Source organism: Podarcis liolepis (genome assembly GCF_965112155.1).
Source record: "Podarcis liolepis genome assembly, chromosome: 5".
Classification (NCBI taxonomy): domain Eukaryota; kingdom Metazoa; phylum Chordata; class Lepidosauria; order Squamata; family Lacertidae; genus Podarcis; species Podarcis liolepis.
The window spans coordinates 61,056,613-61,076,829 of NC_139556.1; the positions used below are offsets into that span (position 1 = coordinate 61,056,613).

Here is a 20,217-nt window from a genome sequence, read left to right on the forward strand (position 1 = left end):
CTTTGTTCTGGTCACTGGGAGGTTCAAAGCCAGCAGTGAACAAGCAAAAGCTTGGTACAATCTTCATTCAAGTATGGTGATAAGTGGAAGGTGTTGCCACTTGGTTGAGATAACATTGCAAGTGTAAACGTACTTTGGTACATGACGGACAAAATGAACAGTGAACATCAAGCATTGCCCTCTGCAGCATATGGCTACCAAACAATACCCAATATAATCTACTTTATTACCAAAGTATTGACTGCAGTGGCAGGCACAGTTTAAAAAAAAATCTGACATAAGATACTTTCCGTTTGATACGTGTAATGGCTATAATCGGAAATGTGAAGTCATAAGAAATTCCAAAAACCCTAATTAGTTTATTTCGTGTAATTGAACTTGTTTAGGAACCTTACAAATGGAAGTTTAAAAGCTGCACATTCTCAGTGTGAAGAAAAATACATTTAACATTCTTGAGGTTTCTATAATAAATAGAAATGAAAAATACTTAAGATGGCAAAACCAGAATATGAAAGAATGGCTGCAGATTTAAATGGCCCCACAGATCCTGTTATGTTAACAGAGTTTCATGCTGTACCTGTCTGCAAAAGTCACCAGTCAAGGCTTTTAGTACTAGCAAGGCAACTTATGCCCTGCTGTCATGTAGTTTCTGTCTCTTAACCTGCAGCAATGGAAGAGTTAGCAGGTTCTGCATGACTAGCACACACAGAGATACAAGGTGGGAGCCCCTGTAGAAGCCCCTGCAACTAGCCATCCATTTGATTCTCTGCAGAAGCAAAGGATAGCCTCCTTGCTGCTGGTTTTACCCATAATATAGTGTATAGTTGAAAACCTGTGCTTCTAATAACCAATTGTTTTATACTAGGGGGTATCCCGAGATGCTACCCTTTTATTTCTCCCATATCCAATGTACCTCCTAGAAACCTGCAACCTTGAGATTACATATACCAGATGCTTCTAGGCAAGTAGCTCTACCTTTTAGGAGGGAAACTTCCCCCCACCATAGGAAACATGATCCATAAGTTTCAGGGAACAATCATCTGGCTGAGGTTGCCCTGGAAACAAGAACACATGTACAGCCAAGGCCTCCAGGCTTGTACCGGAGAGCACGTTGTTTCTCAGCAACTGGATTCTGGCATGACTACTGGGTGGAAATTCTGCATCCTGAGAATATCATCTCAAATTTTTTTTTGAACAAAGTTGTTTCAAGCCTTCAAGTGTCTCCTACACACTTTAAAGCCTCTGTCTGATGGAAATCTCAAAAACCCAGGCTGGGTAAGTAGCATTTCCAGTGGTTGGGACATGGCAGCTTCTGTGTGCTATTTCTTTTCTCCTCCCAACCAAGAGAAGCAGCGCAAACTCTGTAAATAATCTTCAGATTTGCTTAATTAACATAGTGCATATAGATCAGAGATATTAACTTTTCATGTGCAGAATTTGAAGGAATCTGGCTTGGTGTTTCTCCCCCCATCCCACCCACCCCCCAACTCTAATGGTTTTACTTCTAATTATTGGTCAGTAGCTAGTGGTGATAAGTGCAAACTACTTTTTCTCTGCAAGAATAAGTTAGATCAAAAGTGTCTTTGACCAATTTGCAGCTCTATTGTCCAGGGTCTAGCATAAAAACTCTATCAAACAGGGATTTGGAAACATAGCAAGAGAAGGTACTGTCAGCTTAGTTTATTTTAACTGCCTAGATCTTAAAGAGCCATCTTATTTCTTCTGATGCTGTGGCCCAGGCCTAACCCCACCTGAGCAAATAATCTATAGCACTTGCTTTGGAAGCCTGTGCTTCAGCTTTTATTGCAGGCGGTGGCTGATATACCCAACCCCACAACCCATTACAAGAGGGCAATGGTACTTTGTGGGTGGGCCTGGTGTATGAAGAGTAATGCTACAGTAAACTGAGTGCAAGAGACACATGCAATTCATTCCCCCCTCCCGTTCTAAAAGGCAGGTGAAAGTGAGCATGATGGGTATGAAAATGATTATTCTCGAGTTCACAGACGTTGGGTTGCAGAACAGGCACCACTCTGAAAATATCTAGACTTTTCATTACAGCAAACCAGATGGCATTTGGGCAGAAGACAGCTTTTGTGGTGTAGAAAGGCAGTGATATAGGCAGAATCAGAGAAAACTACGTCTGTCCCTGTTGCTGCCCTCAAATCATGGAGATGGCTGGCTTTATAACTGGGGACATGAAAGTCTCCCTGTCCCATCCAGCAAAGGTACAACAGGAAGACTGCTAGCCAAGGTTTCTCCAGCCCTCATGCAACAAGATCCTACACATGCTTATTTGGCAGTTAAGTCTCATTGTGTTCAATGGTGCTTACTCCCAGCTAAGTGAGTATAGGATTTCAAAATTAGGGAAGTGGTGGTAAGTCCTGTTAATGCTGGTGGATCATTCAACGTGGAGCAAGTGTGGCTCCTTTCTGCTATTAGTTGAGACCAGACTGCAGCTCCAAGGTTAAGCTGTTTTTAAATACCATTACCTTGCAACCATCCGGTATAGGAGGCAACTGTTCATACAAACGCTTCCCATTCACCTAAGGGATTTTATCTTTGCTAATTCTGCAGCACACAATCCTCCTGCCTTTGCCCCGGGTGCTGCCTCTGCATTACTTGCAATTTAGTCCTATAAGCAGAAGATGAGGTTGCAACGAGCAGCCAGTAGGAATAGGAAAGGTGGGTATTCAACAAGAGAAAAAAGCAAAACTGCCAAAAGAAAAAGGGGGGAAAGACAGACATGGTGCAGGATAGCAGGGTCTAACACCAGGTAAAATGACAAGATATGAAATGGCAGGATCCCGTGTCTAGGCATGAGCTGTGGACATGGCCTCTCAGGGCACCACACTGGGCAAAACAAACAGGCATGGCCAGGCTTGCTAAGAATCCGTATTGTGCACAAGTAGTGGCCCCAGATAGAGTCTGTGCTGGATATAAATACATCTGTTGGGCTGGATTTCCCAGCAAAAGTCTTCTATCTACACCTTTGTCTGGTCCATCCAGAAGAGCCATTGTCACCATGCCGAAGGAGATGCTCCGTTGCCAAACTGAGAGCCCTGCCCCACCCCTCTTCCAAGCAGCAACAGGGGCAAGAGGAGATGGCAAGGGTGTTCCCAAGGCCTCTGTCAGGGCAGGCCTGGCCCACTTGTCTCTGGCTCCGGCCTGTCCCTTGCTGGAGGCTACATGCACTGGGAACAGCCGCATTTGCTGGGTTTTTCCACCTCCTCCACAAAGGAAGAGCCATCGCTGCACTCAAAGGTGTATTTCCTGCGCTTGAGGCGCAGTCCTGCACAGCATCCTGGCCCTGGGCAAGATCCCCGGCACTCCACCCAGGAGACAGGCCGGGTTGTCTGGCAAATGGCATAGCCTCGCTGGACCTGGTGGAAGTCTCGCACGGCCTCACCCCGACACTCCGACTCTAGGGAAAACATCAGGAAGAGGGAAGTCAGGCAAGGAGGCTCCTCTGATAAAGCCTTCATTACACATTATGCTTGGGGTTCTGGTGAAGGTCAGCTCAAAAAGCTGGGCATTCTAGTATGTATAAGCATACTATGACGAATGATCTTGCCTTTTGAATGGTTAGCAACAGGTAGAAAAAATCTTATCTGTCCCTTATCTTGTTGGCTGGGGGTCCTGCAAAACTGGTCTTGCTTTTTGTCAATGGAAGGGGAGGACAGAGAGGCAGAACGGGGTGGGGGTGGGGAATCAAGAATTTGTGGCTCAGTTGCTCATGCTCCCTTACCAAAGTTGTGGCCATAGTGTCTGGAAGAAGAGTGCAATGGTACTGTACTGGGATGTACAACACTGGCTGTTCTGTGGAACCACGGAATTCCAAATTCCCATTTATAGCCGGTGCAACAGAAGGGATGGGGGTCTACAGTTGCTAGAAAACTTACTAGGGGAAGAGGCTAGGCAAGAAATAGCATCTAAGTACGCCCTGGCTGCGATGCGGGTGGTGCTGTGGGTTAAACCACAGAGCCTAGGACTTGCCGATCAGAAGGTCAGCAGTTCGAATTCCTGCGACGGGGTGAGCTCCCATTGCTCAGTCCCTGCTCCTGCCAACCTAGCAGTTCGAAAGCACGTCAAAGTGCAAGTAGATAAATAGGTACCGCTCTGGCGGGAAGGTAAATGGCGTTTCCGTGCACTGCTCTGGTTCGCCAGAAGCGGCTTAGTCATGCTGGTCACATGACCTGGAACCTGTACACTGGCTCCCTCGGCCAATAAAGCGAGATGAGTGCCGCAACCCCAGAGTCGGTCACGACTGGACCTAATGGTCAGGGGTCCCTTTACCTTTACGCCCTGGCTGGGGTTTCCTCTGCCCACGGTGGGCATACCTGGCTTAACACAATACTGGCAGCTTAGGTAGAGGCCCAAGCGTCTTATCAGGCGAGGGCCCTCAGGGGTCCTTAGCTATGGAGCACGTGGGAATGTAAGGAAGAAAGGGAGCTGTGCCTGACCTTGGTCACAGAGGTCACCATCAAATCCCCCGTTGCATTCACAGAAGGCCTCGCCTGTGTCTGAGATCTGGCACTGACCATGAACACACTGCAAGCTCTTGCATGGGTTGTGGAGTTCCCCTTGCTGGTTGCACAAGGCTCCCTTGTAGCCATCCTGACACTGGCAACTATAGGAAAGGGCATCAAGGGGCATGCAGATTCCATGGATGCACCTGTAGAATGAGTGAAACATAAAGCTAAATATAGGTGAATTCAAAAGGTTGCAGTTAGGCCACCATCTACTAGAAGCATCATTTAACATAGGAAGGACCTGCAAGATTCTCTGTGCACCTTGGCTTCTCCAACGTCATCTTAGGAATACAAAGAAGTGAGAGGGGAGGAGCGTTCTCACTGACTCCCCAACTTCCCTTATCCTCCAAATATACAAATACAACTTTATTGATGCTCCTTTAAAGGTGAAGGAGGAGTTGGTATATGGTATGTGCTGTTGTTCTTGAACGCTGTTCCCAAACCTATGCCCCTGTGCTGGGCTTTAGAGGCAACTAATTTCTGCTTTTGTTGCTACAATCATAAATGCCCTGCCTGCCCCGCCTCATCAGAGATGAGTAAACAGGAGAGGCAAAATACTGCCCATCAGAGCCCACAAGATATGGATGCAATTCCAGTCACACTTAGGAACACAGGTCAGACTATGGGTGCATCTAGCCCAAAATTGTCTGCTCTGACAGGCAGTGGCTCTGTAGGGTCTCAGGCAGAGGTCGTTCCTGATCCTTTCAAAGTGGAAATGCTAGGGATTACTGTATGTGTGAAATGCTAGGGATTCTGTGTGCTTCTGTGTGAAAAGCACATGCTCCACCACTGAGCTGCAATCCCTCCCCACACGTTCTCCATCTTGCACACAGCACTGCAGTGAGAGAAGCAGCCCACAAGGAAAGGGTGGAGGGGGATTCTGCTGCTGTGTACTCACTTGTGGCCCTGGCAGGGGTTGCTAACGGGCTGGTCACAATGGGGCCCGACCCAGCCTGGATCACAGTGGCAAATGGGGCCATGAGGGGTGTTGGGTTGGCAAATGCCATGCAGGCAGTAGAGCTTGCGGCAAGGCTCACAGCCGGGCACCACCCCCGGCTTCATCTGCGTCTTAGTGAAGTCCTGCAGCTCGTTGTTGATGTAGAGGTTGCGGATGCAGCCATGGAAGCTGGAGCCATTCAGGATCTGCCAGAGGCGGAAGGCGGCAGAGTTCACATCCACGGGCATCCCTGCGGAGGGGAGAGCCAGAACAGCAAGGTAAGGGGCAGGAAGAGGAGGGAAGAGCAAGGTCCTGGGGGAAAGAGAGATGGTGCTGGTGGAAGGAAAAGAGCATTCCTTATTCTGGAATGCTGTGTGGAATGTTAAGAGCCACCTTCTTCCATTTCTCTCCCCTCTCCCACAGCGCCCGTCACTCCTCCTCAGTTTGGCACTTGGCTCTTAGTGCCCTGCAGTATCAGCTCAGACACCCCACCCTGGAGAGGAGAACAGAAACGTTCCTCTTGCATCATTACTATCCAATGGACGTGAGCTAAGAAGAGTGAAGGAGCTCTCCATTCAGTTAGTGCCCTCCAGGTGCAAGCATGTAGGTGGCAGAGATACCAGCCTCTCTCACCCCCTTCTCCCCAACTGGAATGGGCCCAAGTCACAGTCCTACCCCCAACATAGAGTGGAGCCTCAGAGTTCAGCGTGTGGGCCTTGCCAAAGCCGTCCATGGTCATGGGGTCTCCTCCATCGATGGAGAGGTTTACCATCCGCTCAAAGGTCACCAGCTCTACAGTGTGGAACTGCCCGTCATTGATGGTCTCTGCACTAGGGAGAGAAGGGAGGTGTGGGATGGGAAAGGCTGATGGCACCCAACCTTTGGCCTGATATCTGGCATCCACAGCCATCTGCACCCATCCAGCATGGAAGTGCAGCACCCGCATCCGCTTTGCCTCGTGTTCCCTGTCACTTCTGCACTAACTCCCCATGATCCAGACCCCCAAACCCTTCCTTTTGCCTTCATGGTCAATGTGCAGCTTTGCTCAATGACTGAGGGTCACTCTGAGCTGGAAGGAGAAGCCAAAGGCAGAGGGCTACCTGTAAATGGCAGAGCTGGGGTAGGTGCCTGGATCATAGCTGACGCGCACATGGCCTTGGTACAGCTCCACCGCCATGTGGTCAGTGTCTCCATTATATAAGAGGATCCCATTGTCTTCAGCCGTGGAGACCTGCAGAGAACGAGGGAATGAACAAGCAAGGGGCAGAAGCATTAATTCTACAATCCAACCAGTCCCACAAATGGCACGGATGAAGAGTGTGGGCAGATGCCCGCTCTTGGGGTGGCGGAGGAGGCAGCCTTGCTAATCAACACTTACCTGCAAAGTGATGTTGGCGCTGGGCCAGTTTTGCAGGTCAGTGAACTGGAGGTACGTGTCCCTGTCCACAAAGTTGACACTCAGCAGCTTCTCGCATTTGGGCCCCCCAAAGCCAGGAAGGCACTGGCATAAGGCACGACTGCCTAGCTCCACACAGTTGGCACCATTCTGGCATTCTGCCCTCTCGCATGGGCTGGGTTGGAGGGAGCCATGGGGTGGAATCTCACAGAGCTGGCCACTATGATAAGAGTGAGAACACAACAAGGCACAAATTGCAGGATGCAACTTGGAGACAACAGCACAGGGTCTTAGCAGGACCACAGCTGGACCCTGTGGCACTCATACAGTTTTAAGGCAGTGTGCCCTCTCCTCTGATTTTCCTCTTCCCAGAGGGTGAGTAAAATGTGCCTGGAATCACATGCATGTGTGTTGAGCCATGATCTTTCCTGGTCCCTGTTTGTGCCTGCAGTAAAAGCACTCCAGTTCACTGCACTGGGGCATCAAGTGAATGGGCAAGGCAAGTACTCAAGTGACATACAAGTCATCACACCGCCCTGAATCCTAAGAGAAGACTGACACACTTTACTCAGTTTGCTTCTTCTGCTTCTTCATCAATAAAGACAACCAGAATATCTTTGGCCAGGGGTGTCGTTATGGGGTGGTCCAGGAGACAGGGCCAGCCCAATACATTTTAGCATCTGAGGTGAACCACAAAATGGTGTGCTCCCCCCGCAACCAGGGAAGAAAGGGTGAGTGAAGATCTACATCAGGAACATAGAGTCAACCTTACTGGACGGCTGAAGTGGGAATCAAAGGCCTTGGGGGGGGGCTCACTCTGAATCATGCCCAGAGGGCAGCCCCCACCCCCACCATTTTCTCCCTAGTCACTGTAGAGGTGGCATGGGGGGGGGCTGTTGAGGAGGTGGCAGATCTGCCCTCCAAGGAGTACACCACAGCTGTTGCTGCCACCATAGCATCCCTTTGAGGCTGAATCCACTGCCCTGTGGATCCTGCCACCTGAGGCATTTGCCTCACTTTGTCTCATGGGCAAGCTGGCCCTGCCACCCTCTTAATTTGCCCAGAGGCATTCTACATTTATGCAGGTTTATGTCAAGGGCATGTGCCCCAAGTCTTTTAAGCTGACCTCAGCTGCAGGACACAGCTATGTTGCATATCTCTGTACATTACTTCCCTGTATGCAGGAACTACTTTTGCCAGGATGTTCAGAACAACTTGTCTCAACTCCTTGGTGGGCAGAGCAATTCACACTAGGCATGTAACTCCTTGTGTGGTACAAAGTCCCAGCAAATGTGAGATGCATTCTTTTAATCTCATAAGCACAGTCAAACAACTCTGGAAACAGCCAGGCTCTTAAAACTACCGTATTTTTTGCCCTATAGGGCGCACCGGCCCATAGGGTGCACTTATTTTGGGGGGGGGAATAAAGGGGGGGGAATTATTCCCCCCCCGAGCCCCAAAGAGCAAAGAAGCTATGACAGCGAGCGGGATGGATCCCACTAGCTGTCCTGGCTTTATTTTTAGCCTCGGGGCTGGGGGTCCGGGAGCAAAGGCGAGGTTGCGCAACCTCGCCATCGCTCCTGGAGCTTGCCGGGCTGGGGGTGGGGGAAGCCCGAGCTTCCCCCAACCCCAGCCCCCAGAACGGGTCCGGGAGTGACGGCGAGGTTGTCATCCTTGCCATCACTCCCGGAGCTTGCGGATAGTTTCCTGAAGCCTGGAGAGTGAGAGGGGTCAGTGCGCACCGACCCCTCTCACGCTCCAGGCTTCAGCGAAAGCCTGCATTCGCCCCATAGGACGCACACACATTTCCTCTTCATTTTTGGAGGGGGAAAAGTGCATCCTATAGGGCGAAAAATACGGTAATCACTGTTTGACACTTCTGGTAACAACTGATCACTCTTTTTGTTGTACCTCTTTCTCCCAGCCACCCTTGTGGAACTCTTCCAGTAGAGGGCAATCCTAGGTGTTGAGGTTTGCAGGTAGCTTAGAATGAGTTGAACTGGTATATACTCCTGCCCATCTCACAACCTTACCTGTAGCCTCCAGTACAAAGGCAGGAATATCCATTTGGCTCATCAAAGCACTTGGCGTTGTTCTGGCAGCGATGGTCTAGGCAGTCGTCATAGTCTACACTGCAATTATCTCCCACAAAGCCGGGCATGCATTCACACCTGTAGGCAGGGACAGGAAGAAGCCACACACTGGATGTAGCGGCATCCCTTTCCTATCCACTTTAGAAGTCTGTTGCAATTCCCCTGGTTTTAAACATCTTCTGCTTCCCCCCATGCCACCAATGGTAGCTGCTAAATCACTCACTTGGGCCCATCAGGGGTAACCCTGCACACGGCATCATGCTGGCAGGGGCTAAGCTCCAGGGAGCAGACATCCATTAGCTGCTCACAGTAAGTCCCTGCAGGAAGGAGAGAAAAGTAGAGAGAAGCAGGCTCAGGCCTCATGTCCCCCAGGCCCAGTCTGCATTTGGCTGAACCAGCTCTCCCAAGGAAAGGGCAGGGAAGGGAATGAGGAAGAACAACCTTTGCTGTCCCATCACTTGCATCCGTGCAACAGAACCAACAACTTATGGGAGGGTTTCCATATCTGGACCCACAAAGTTATTGAGCTTTTCTTAGTTTGCCCAAGTTGTTGAGCTTTTTGGGCAGATTCACATGACGTTTTTAAGTTAGTTTTTAAGAAAATCAGCAAAAACGTCCAGATTTTCCCAGACATCTTAGAAGGATGTACTACAATATTCCGGATATGTCCAGAAAATTCCAGACGTATGGCAACCCTATCTCATGGGCAGCCCACTCGAAGCACTGTGAGATAAGGTATGGCAACCTTCCATTCATACAATAGATGCCAAACTACTTTGAGGGGTGGTTTTTCTTTTAACAATAAATTTTATGAAATAATTTAAAATAAAATATTTATAGTCTCATGCTTCAGCCCAGAATGCTGTTATTTGTATCTAACTCCCAAACCCATGACTCAATATTCAACCAGGGTATAGGTGGATCTCCTTCTGTTGTTCAGGGAAAGACACTATTGTTCACAGGCTAGATACTAACCTGGCAGGGAAGGGGAAACTACTACTTGGGAAGCTAGAGTTAGTTTAAAAAAAATGCATTGGGTTATCTTCAGGTATTGGTGGAGGAGAGGTGCTACCACTAAACTAAAAAAAGTAAATGTTGGGCACTGGAGTCAGATCCTTAGGATAAACCTGCCTCTGGCACTGACCAGCTTAGAAGTTTGTGCTTTGCTACCTTAGCTCTCTTCTGCTTCTCTTCAAGTGCATCCGCTTCCATTACAAGCCTGGCCCTACCTGTGAACAACGGAAGGCATAAGCATGTGTAATTGCTGGATCCATTAATGCATGTGGCACCGTTCTTGCAATTGTTATTGTTGCAGTTGTTGGTCCTTAGACTGCAGGTTGGACCTTCAAATCCATCCACGCAGGAACACCTGTCAAAAGGGAAATGAGGGTTGTTTAACAAACGGAGAGGTTAGAAGCTGCTCACTTTGGGGCATTTCAGGGGTTTTGTGGGTGGTTTTTCTTTATCATTCTCGAAAAGAGCTCAAAGAAGAGTGAAAGGAAGTCAGGGCTTTGCCAGAAGAACATTCAATGCTCCACCAATGGTTCTGAATATTGCACTGGCTTGAACCTGAGGCACTTTCATCTCTGGTTGGTAGGATGTAGATGGATCCACTTTGGAGGCCACTCGGCATAGAAGGGGTTAAAGAGATTATTGTTTCCAGGAGAGTTCTGGGGCAGACACCATTGGAGCATAGCTGTCAATGTTTCCCTTTTCTAAAGGGAAATTCCATTATTCCGAATAGGATTCCTTGCAAGAAAAGGGAAAAGTTGACAGCTATGACTTGGAGGGGCTTTAAGTTGAGTAGTGGAACAGGCAGGGGAAGGGAGGGGTTAAAGAAGAAGAAGAAAAGAGGACCCTTGGGATGGGCAAGAAAAAGACACAGATGTGAGAAGTCAGAGGATATGACACTCAACATTAAATGTGCCTAAATGTTTAAGTATTGTCACTTAACTCAGCAGTGGTTTCGGGTGTGTTTACTGTATTTTTCTCTGGTTGTTGAATTTTTTTATATAAACCACCCTGAAATCCATTTTCATGAAGGGCAGTATACAACTATCTTAAATAAAAACGTAAACCAGCAAACAGGCAAATAAAATCAATTTTCAAAGCTATACCTATGGCTGCATTTGCATGCCCAAGCTAGATCAGTGTGTGTGCTGTATCTACAGTTCTGTGTACATAATGCATGTGGTGCTGTGCATGCATGCATGTGCCTGGTTGTGTACTGCGTGGGTCTGAACTTGAGATTCATTTACGTGCACCATGTCACATCTGTGCACACATCAGGAAAGGGACGCATTGCATTCACATATATTTGCGTGTTGGGAGGGGGGTCTGTTGTACTAAAAGCACAGGTGAGTGTGTGCTGCATATGCTGTCATTTCCATTTATACTGCCTGTAGCCTATTTAGCTGGAAGAGGAAGCAGAGGTGGAAGAACTGATGACCTTTCGTCTCTGGCATATTGAATGGCTCTGCAGGCTGAGGGTCTTGATATCCTTTCCTAGAGGGCTCATCTCCCTGCCTACTACCTTTCCCCAAAGGCAGAATCTAGTCTGGCATGTGCAGGCAAACAGCTTTGTCAACCCCCAAAGGACATTATGTGCTGGCTTTGAAGATGCTGGGTTGTTATGGTGACGGGATGAGAGGCCATTTAGCATCTTGGCAATTTGGGTACACAGAAAGGGCTAGGGCCCCATTCTCTCTCTACTGCCTGTGGTTTATTTTCAGCCACTAATTATGGTCTGTTTCCCAGAAAGCCACCCACACTGTACTCTGGAGAGTGAAGTGGGGAGGAGCCCCGTGCATTGAGGTCCAACTGCAAACCAGAGCTACAGCTCCCCAAGAGGCTGTATACGTCTTAAAAGATTCCCCCTGCCGGGTCCCAACCCATTTTTACAGAAAGAAACTGACTACGGCTTCCAGGATTAGTGATTGTGGTGGTGGACAATCTTGGTGGAGGGTAAAGAGTGCCTTTTTGCACAGTATCAACAGAATGCTTCCCAAATCTTTCCCCCAAATCTGTTACAAAGCACCCCTAAAAACATCCAGCTTTTGTTATGATGGCCTGCACCTCAGAAGGACGTTGGTTTTAGTCTGGAGAGGCCTCAAGAGAGTCTCCATTACAGAAAGCCAAGCTCACATGTTCCAAGCAAGCTGAGCTGCAAAAGCCCCTGGCAAATTCATTGTCTCCTTTCACTGTAAATCTCTGCCATTCCTCCCTTATAATTTGTAAATTTAGAAGTAAACGAAAGAGCACCATAAACAAGGATATGGCCACCAAAATATCACTCTCACGATTACTAATCAAGAAGTTTTTATCGCCTGAGGCTCTTGTCTGCAGAGTCCAAAAGACACGTTAATCTCTTTTCTCCAACTCACATAAACAGCAGATTAAGATGCATTTGTAAGAAGCCATTTTGCAAACATCTTAGACACCATTTTAATTTCTTTACACTCATTCACTGCCAGGAAGACAGGTTTTGCCTTCTTTGCTTTTATGCTAATTTTTAAGCCCAAGGTAAGCATAAAAGGTGATGCTTTTTGCCTTACCAATTAGGAATCCTTTGGATATCAAAGAGACCTCATCTCTCTCTGCCCAGTAACATCCCTGTGGACTCCCACTTCTCCTCCTCGCCCCTTTTTTTACTGCTGAAGTGGTGCTCTCATCTCCACCAGAACAAGGTATGAAACTCTCTCAAGCCCATCACCCGGCCAACCCCCACTCCCCTTCCCCCTATTTTCTCCTTTCAAGCCCCATCAGGTTCCTCTTTCTTAGGGAGACTTGCTGTCTTTATTCTCCTTGTCATGCCCCAAACTCTTCCTTTTGCTTTCTTCTAATTCTTGCCCTAAACTCTTCCCCAAAGTCGCTACCGAAATCTCTACCATTTCCCCCCCATTTGAGAACCTGAGCAGCCACTCACGTGAAGCTGGCTTCACTGCCCTCGTGAGACAGGCAGGTCCCACCATTCTCACAGGGCCTGCTGGAGCAGCCATCCACAGAGAGTTCACAGTTTTGGCCCTGGAATAAGGCAAGGAGAAGTAGCAGCCACAATACAAAGAACAAATGATAAAGCTCTGGCCAGGACGTGAGGTTTCTCAGTCTCAGGTCCTTGCTCATCAGCCATAAAAGAACAACAAAATAATAATAATAGGATTTTCTGCCTATAAATAATGCAGGCTGTCCTTTTTGGGATTGCTTGTTTTTGCCACCAGGATTTCCTTTATAGCTATTAGTCAAGAGTTGCCTTCCCAAGCAAGCGTTCTCTGTAAGTTTTGAAGTTCAGTTTCCATCATGATCAGGGACAATGGATGCTCTAGATCAAAACATCTGGCGAACATTCAGATGAAACAGCCAGTTCCACATTCTCCACTCCCACCCCCAGAAATAGTGGCAGCTCTAGGTCCAATCAGTAGGGACTGAGAGTGTATCTCGCCCATTCCTGATGGCAGTGATAAACTAGGCTGGTTGTCAAACTGGAGAATGGGTTCCTTCCACCATGTCTTGGTCCTTCTCTGAGCCTTTTTCTTTTGGTCGACACAAGCTGTCAGAGGCTATGGTCCCCAAAGCAGGGAGAAAGCCCAATCCTTCCCTTTGTCAATGATCCCTACACCCTCCCTAGTCACCCCTCTCCTCCCCTCCATCCCTCTTCTCACCTTGTAGCCACTGGGGCAGATACAGCGGTAGGAGTCCAAAGGGTCTGGTTGACATGTGCCCCTATTTTGACAGGGACTGGAGAGGCAGGGGTTACACTTGGCCTGGATGATGAGGGGAGGAGGCCCTGCATAGATGAAAGAAACCAGACAACTAGGAATTGGGGTCAGAGCCAAAGAATCACTGAACGGGAGGGAGGGAGGATTTCCACACATCCTCCTGTGAAGACTGTCCCCCTTCTTGGCCAGAATCTTTTGCAAGGCACTTGCCAGAAACATAGAGGAGATCGCAAACGGATTAATGGTGGAGCTGAATATATATTAACAGATGGAGGAGTTCTGAAAGGAGAGCCTGCCCACCCCACTCCATGGCACAAAGCCAGGTTGGGCTTACTTGTTTTTCTTCTTTAAATAGGAGGCCCTGTAGCTCAGTGCTGGGACACATGCGTTGCATGCAGAATTTCCTAGGTTCAATCCCTGGCTCCTCCAGTTTTTAAAAAAAGGGGGGGCTGGGTGGCAACTGATGGGAAAGACCTTTGGACGATGAACAAACAGCCCAATGGGGTTTGCCATATAGAGAGGCCCGGAACAGGCTGGAAGATGCGAATAGTTGGAGTGTTCCTATATAGACACTCTTACCACGTCAGCTAGGCTGGATTTGTCTCTAGTGACTTAGCTGGATGAGAAGGCTATGGAAGGAGGAGGCAACATAGCCTCCAGCCTGTGTCCTTCCTCCAGGTCTTCCTTCACCAAGACACCCATCTTACCTTCTCAACACTATGGACCAAACATGATAGGAGTAGCACATGTGTGGGCCAATGTGGTGAGACACAGAAGTTGCACAAGCTTCGCCACAGTTCCAATTACTAGCATAAAACCCTTCCTTTCATCTCCCCCCTCCTCACACATTAACAGCCCTCATGCTCCCTCACTATGTGCCTCATGCTCAACCAACAGGCCCAAGCCCTATAGTACTTGGAGTTACCCAAACTGTTTACCTGACCTGCCTTGGAGCTAAGGTGCCCCAGCCTCGGTCCCAGTTTGGTTGGGAAAGGGAAGAGGGCCAAAGAGCAACCGGGCAGGGTAGGGTGGACCAGAAAGAGCCATTGTTTGGACAAAGCTGCTCTACAAAATGAATAAAGTATCCTATAAAGTATTTATTCACTTACCTAGGCACTCAAACTTCTTGGCAGGAGTGGTGAGCAGCAGTTTGCCCTCCATATCCGCAGGGCCAGCACAGCGGGCAATGCCAGGCTCCTTGTAGCCAGTTTTGACCCAGCCTGAGAGCCAGCGCATGTGGCAGTCACAGTGCAGTGGGTTGGCACCGATGGCTCTGTGAAGCAGGGAGAACCAGAATATCTACATAACGCCTTAAGGTCTGGAGGGGGGCTGTCCATTCATTGCATTTGATCTCTCTGGCTGCCTCTAGTGGCCGTGGAACTGATTAATAAGTAAGGTTTCTATTTTCAGACTCTGAAACTGCCCTCATAGAGCAACATAGCTGCAATCTGAGGTAGTCTCTCCCTTTCTTCATACTGTTCTTAAAGGTATGATTCACACATGCTGGCTTGCAACTTGCTATCTCAGTTCCTGACAACATCACTCAATAAGATGCAGCTAAATGTGCAAATTGCGGCCACCGTAATGCATGGTGTTGGTACCACTCATCACTTCAGGGTGCGGGTGCTGAGTGATGAACACACATAGAGACTGTAGTCCCTAGGGTTGCCGCCTTGCCTAGAGGTGCTGCTTATTAGCATATCTACAATCTTTTCAGATGTATGTAAATTGAGAAACAATGAAGGCTGAAATTGCTCTGCAGGCTGAGGGTCCTGCTAGGGGGGAAATCCCTAAACAAAAAACATACCCCAGTCTTCTCCTAAATGTACCTTTCCCCATCCTTCTCCTTAGACCCTAACCCAGGTAGAGTCTGTTGCAGTGCTTTATAGTTCTGAGCATTGGGGTCCTGGTCTACGTTGGTTTCTCCTGCATTATTCTGAAGTGCAGTAGAAGACAAGAGGCACAACACAACTTCCTCCCCAACTTCCTTCCCCCACCCCACCCACAGCCAACTGGGCATTAAGAGCCAGTACAGCCTGGTGTGTGTGTGTGTGTGTGTGTGTGTGTGTGTGTGTGTGTGCGCGTGCGCGCACATGCTAACGCCTTTGCCTTACTTAAGAGGTGCAAACTACAGGACTGCAAGCTTGGTTTCTGCCACCTGATAAAAGGTGCCAGGAGGAACTTCAGCAACATTGCAAGAAAGCAGAACCAGACCAGTTCCTGCTGCTGTTCAGCATGCAGAGCACACAACGTCTGCCATCATGTCAGCCAAGGCAGCCATCACACCAAAATGAAAATAGGCTTTACCCCTGCCTAGCATCATTCTCTGACCTGGTGGATAAACAACGGGAAACAAAGGATGCTTTCTAGCTTTTGCCTTCCAAGTACTGTCCCACAGAGCATCAGGTAGTAGTGCCAAGCTGGGATTCTCATGCAAGAGGAAAGAATGGGTGTTCAAACTGATGCAAATACTCACAGGTGAGATAGGGAGATGACATCAGCAAATATCCCCTCAGGAAGTGTAGCAATATCATTTCCATGGAGGGACCTGTGCACAAAACACAAGTAGCATTCTCAGTGTCCTGGACTGTGGGACCCACCTGTCTTACCTGTTTTGATGGACCCTTTAAGAAGGTTAGGGGAGCATGATCTGCCTAAAACCAGGGAAGTCAGTAATTGGGGTTTTTAGACTCCTCCCCCCTATACCATCTGCATCATATGTCAAGCACTGAATTATGAACACGCGGACTTATGATACGACTGCCTCCTCTGTGCCCAGATGATGTGTAGCTGAGCCCTAACTAGCCAAACAAACAAGGAGAGCAAAGTGGATGTCCATATGACACATAACACACACAAACTAAGCAAATGGAGGGTCCCTCAGCCCATTGTTCTCCCTCCCCAACAATTGCCTGGCTGCTCACTTCTTAAAGTAACAGTTTCCCAGGAATTAGGCCAAAGTCAGACTCCAGTGAGGGGATTCTCCTTGAACTGGGGCAGAGGGGAATACAGGAATACAAGGCACCTACAGCAGCCGTAGTGAACGGAGACCCTCAAAGGCCAAGGGAGGGATACACTGCAGGGCATTGTAGCTGAGGATCCTGAGGGATGGTGGAGAAAAGGAAGAGTTTGAATCATCACACATTCCTAAAAAAAACCCAGCCCACATACTGTCTGATATCCCTCCCCCAGCCCCATATTAGTTAAAGGAAGGAAAGTTTATCCCCTCCTGCTCCCTGTGCCCATCAAAAACGCTTCTCCTGCAGGTGGGGTGGGGGGGTCTCCCTAAAATTGGACTCAGATCCTAAGGTAAGCTAATGTAAGAAAATTCACAGAAGGAAACCCTCCTGGCTTTTCCTTCTCCAGCAAACCTCTGTGCCCAAACCCCCATTGTTCAGGAGCCACCCCCACCAAGCCTACTGACAGGCTTTTTGCAGGGCACGGGGGAGGGGACGGACGGACAGGAAAATTTCCTTCTGTGAAGTTCCCTAAGTTAGCACACCTTAGGAGCCAAGCCATTGTTTCTTTCAAGATTCTCTAATGGGCAACTCACATAAACTGGGGCACAGTGTGTTCTTGGGGTATGGTTGGATTCCACTCAATGACGATGCTAACAACCCATGAAGTTCATACTCTCTCCAGATTGGTCAAGTAGTTGGCACGAGTCTAAAATTGCAACTTTAATGGCAACACAGAAAATAATAGGGTCTGCTGGCCAATGAAGGATTTTTACTTTCTACATTGCTTCTATTCAACTCAGTTCAACTTTTTTTTTTAAAAAAAAAGGATAGGTGTCTTTCAGTTAAATAGCAGTGGCATTCTATTTACTGCTAAGATGATTTTAAATATATTACTCAAGAGATCAATCAACAATATGTGTCACCAGCCCCCTTTCAATTGGGATGACTGAAATCCCACTAAAATCCTGTGATTTCAAGGCTCTGGCTGCTAGAAAACAATTTAATTGTATTTATTGACTGAGGCGTTCAATCCTACATTTGTCTTTTAAATGAAAATAAGTTTCCAGCCTTTCTGGTTGACCCTTAAGCTTGGAACTCAGAAACTGAACACCACAGTCAATAGAACAGAAAGAAACCTCCTAACCTAACGTTAATGATGATGTAGCAGCTTTAGGATTTATAAGCTAATATCAGGATGGGAACAGATGAGTACATGTGTATGGGTCACATGGATTTAAGCAAATTCCAGATTATAAGTAGTTGTTGTCACAGAACACTTTGTAGACCAGAATGAACTGCAGTAGGCATGCATTCCTGTTTAGTTAGTTGGAACCAGCAACTGCCACCCCATCAATTGATGTTCTCTTTGGCCAGGCAGTAGACCCCAGGGATCAATGGCATTTCTACCCTGCTTTGCACAGTATAAGCCAGTATACTGTAACATCAGTCATTTAAAAAGGCATTTCTCTCCTTGTAGAGGAGGCCTCTTTTTGCTTGGAGGCAGTAGGACATCCTCCCTTTCTGATCTGCTGTTCAAATGCTGCATTGGGCACTCACAGAGTGGTGAGCTGGCTCATATTGGTGAAGGATGAGTTGCTGAGAGAGCTGATCTTGTTGTTGCTCAGATCCCTGTAAGACAAAAGCACTGTGCAAGCTCACATCACATTTAACTCTCTCTTCCTATAGAACAGACCCCCCAAGTATCCCTATTTTCCAGGGAAGTCCCTGATTTAGAGAAGCCATCCTGGTTTCTGATTTGATCCCAGAATGTCCTGCTTTTCCTTAGGATATCCCTATTTTCATTGGAGAAATGTTGGAGGGTATATGGAGTTATCCAACTCCCAAGCCACAGGAAGGCAATCCTGTACAGGGAAGATTTTTTAAAAAATAATAATAATAATGTTTTATTATGATTTTATGTATGTTGGAAGCTGCCCAGAGTGCTGGGGCAACCCAATAAGATGTGTGGAGTAAAAATAGTAAAATAATCATTATGGAATGGGATGTCCCTATTTCCATTTGAGAAAATAGGGATGGAACAATTCTGTCCTTCCCAGATTTCTGCATTCAAACTCTACAGTCTTTTGCATATCTAAGGACACTCTCATGTGAACAGTGGCTCCACAGATTGAACATCCAGCAGATGCAGCGCTGGTGGCACCTTCAAATCTGCCTTCTCCTTTGGCAACAGCTCTGGGCCGATGACTGCATGATGTCAGCTAATTCTTCTAAACTCTTCTCTGTCTGGTGCTGCTAGAAAGGAATCTTGATAAACTGTATCATGTAGGAAGAAGGAAATCTAGCAGTGCACATGCTCTGAAGGCCAGGGAAAGCCACAAGATGACCTGCAGAGCATGGAGTGAATCTTGGAGTCAGTGTGCTTAAGACTTAGACTCAACTGCATTTCAACAGCCAGCAAATAAAATAAACTGTGAAGTTCCTTTGGAATTCCTTAGGCAGGCAATAAACAAACATTTGAGATGAAAAGTCAGTGAGGTGGGGTCAATGGGGCAGGGGAAAAGGCTATCATTCAGAAAATTCCAGGAACCACATATGAGAGAGATGCCAGAAGGGTAATCTACCTCTTTCAGAACTGAAATCGGTTCCTAAAGGACTCACAGTGCCTTAGCAGAAAAGCAAAGCTATTCTAATGCCCAGGGAAACCAAAGTAAATAGAGAGATGGATGAACTCCAAATCCCAAGTCAGATGGACTAGATGGTGTTTTTAGAATTGTTTACTTCACCCAATATCCTGAGCTGAGTTAACTGCATCTTGCTCAAGAGAATCCAGCTTTTTAAATTGTACAGCATTTGCATTTTAGCCTCTTTTGGGAATCTGACCCCATAACCAAGGTGGCTAAAATCTAAAAACATTTATAGTTAATTTTCTTGCCTTACACCTCTCACCTCCTCTTCAGCTGTACAAGCTAATATGTTAAGCATAATTTTATGTAATTCAGAATGGGTCCTATGGCTCCCCTCAAATTCTCCCTTAGGCAAAAATTATTTCTTATCCTTCATGCTAGCCTCTTTGACCACCCTCTTGTTGTTGTTTTTCAGAAGCTTCTCTACTTCCATATCGCTCTGTGGTATATGTGTGTTTTAATGAAAAGGCTTTTTTTGCATTTTGATGGAAGAACCAGGTGGGAGATACAACATCTGGGTGCCACTCGGCCTTTCTGCATCTGCTTTATTCTCTTTATTCTGAAAACAGAATGGTCACCTGATTCCACAAAGATCTCCTGTGCCCCCAACCAGCCCCTCTGTACTAGTCAAAGGCTGATACCATGTAAGCCAAATCAATTGATCAGCGTTCACTGAGGTATGAGTTGCACCACTCCCCACCTAGGCCTGGTCTAAAAATTTCCACAGACATGCTGCACAAATGTCTGAGAAAAGGCCACAGCCCACAGCCCATCTCCTGCCTCTCTGAAAAAAGACTATGGCAAGCTCTCGGGGACCCACGTGAGGCCACTTCTTCTCAGATACTTACACCAGCTGTAGGTAACGGAAGGTGGAGAGCTGTCCAGGAACCAGGGTGAATTGGTTGCCATCCAAGTAGCTGCAAGGACAATGAAGGATGC

At 47.5% G+C, this 20,217-nt stretch overlaps 1 protein-coding gene across 1 annotated transcript in view; it reads right to left on the reverse strand.

The window, feature by feature from the left end:
- Positions 1-339: 339 nt before the first annotated feature.
- The window catches only part of SLIT1 (slit guidance ligand 1), a 125,839-nt gene continuing 105,961 nt past the window's right edge, over positions 340-20,217 (reverse strand). Inside the window, exons 22-37 of the mRNA XM_083505775.1 lie at positions 20,127-20,195; positions 18,191-18,262; positions 16,703-16,774; positions 16,150-16,221; positions 14,783-14,946; positions 13,617-13,741; positions 12,884-12,981; positions 10,188-10,327; positions 9,182-9,275; positions 8,899-9,036; positions 6,848-7,085; positions 6,570-6,700; positions 6,145-6,299; positions 5,431-5,719; positions 4,464-4,675; positions 340-3,424 (exon numbers count right to left, since the gene is read on the reverse strand). Coding sequence (XP_083361901.1) covers positions 3,186-3,424; positions 4,464-4,675; positions 5,431-5,719; positions 6,145-6,299; positions 6,570-6,700; positions 6,848-7,085; positions 8,899-9,036; positions 9,182-9,275; positions 10,188-10,327; positions 12,884-12,981; positions 13,617-13,741; positions 14,783-14,946; positions 16,150-16,221; positions 16,703-16,774; positions 18,191-18,262; positions 20,127-20,195 — 2,308 coding nt within the window. The 3' untranslated portion in view covers positions 340-3,185. The remainder of the gene's footprint in view (positions 3,425-4,463; positions 4,676-5,430; positions 5,720-6,144; positions 6,300-6,569; positions 6,701-6,847; positions 7,086-8,898; positions 9,037-9,181; positions 9,276-10,187; positions 10,328-12,883; positions 12,982-13,616; positions 13,742-14,782; positions 14,947-16,149; positions 16,222-16,702; positions 16,775-18,190; positions 18,263-20,126; positions 20,196-20,217) is intronic.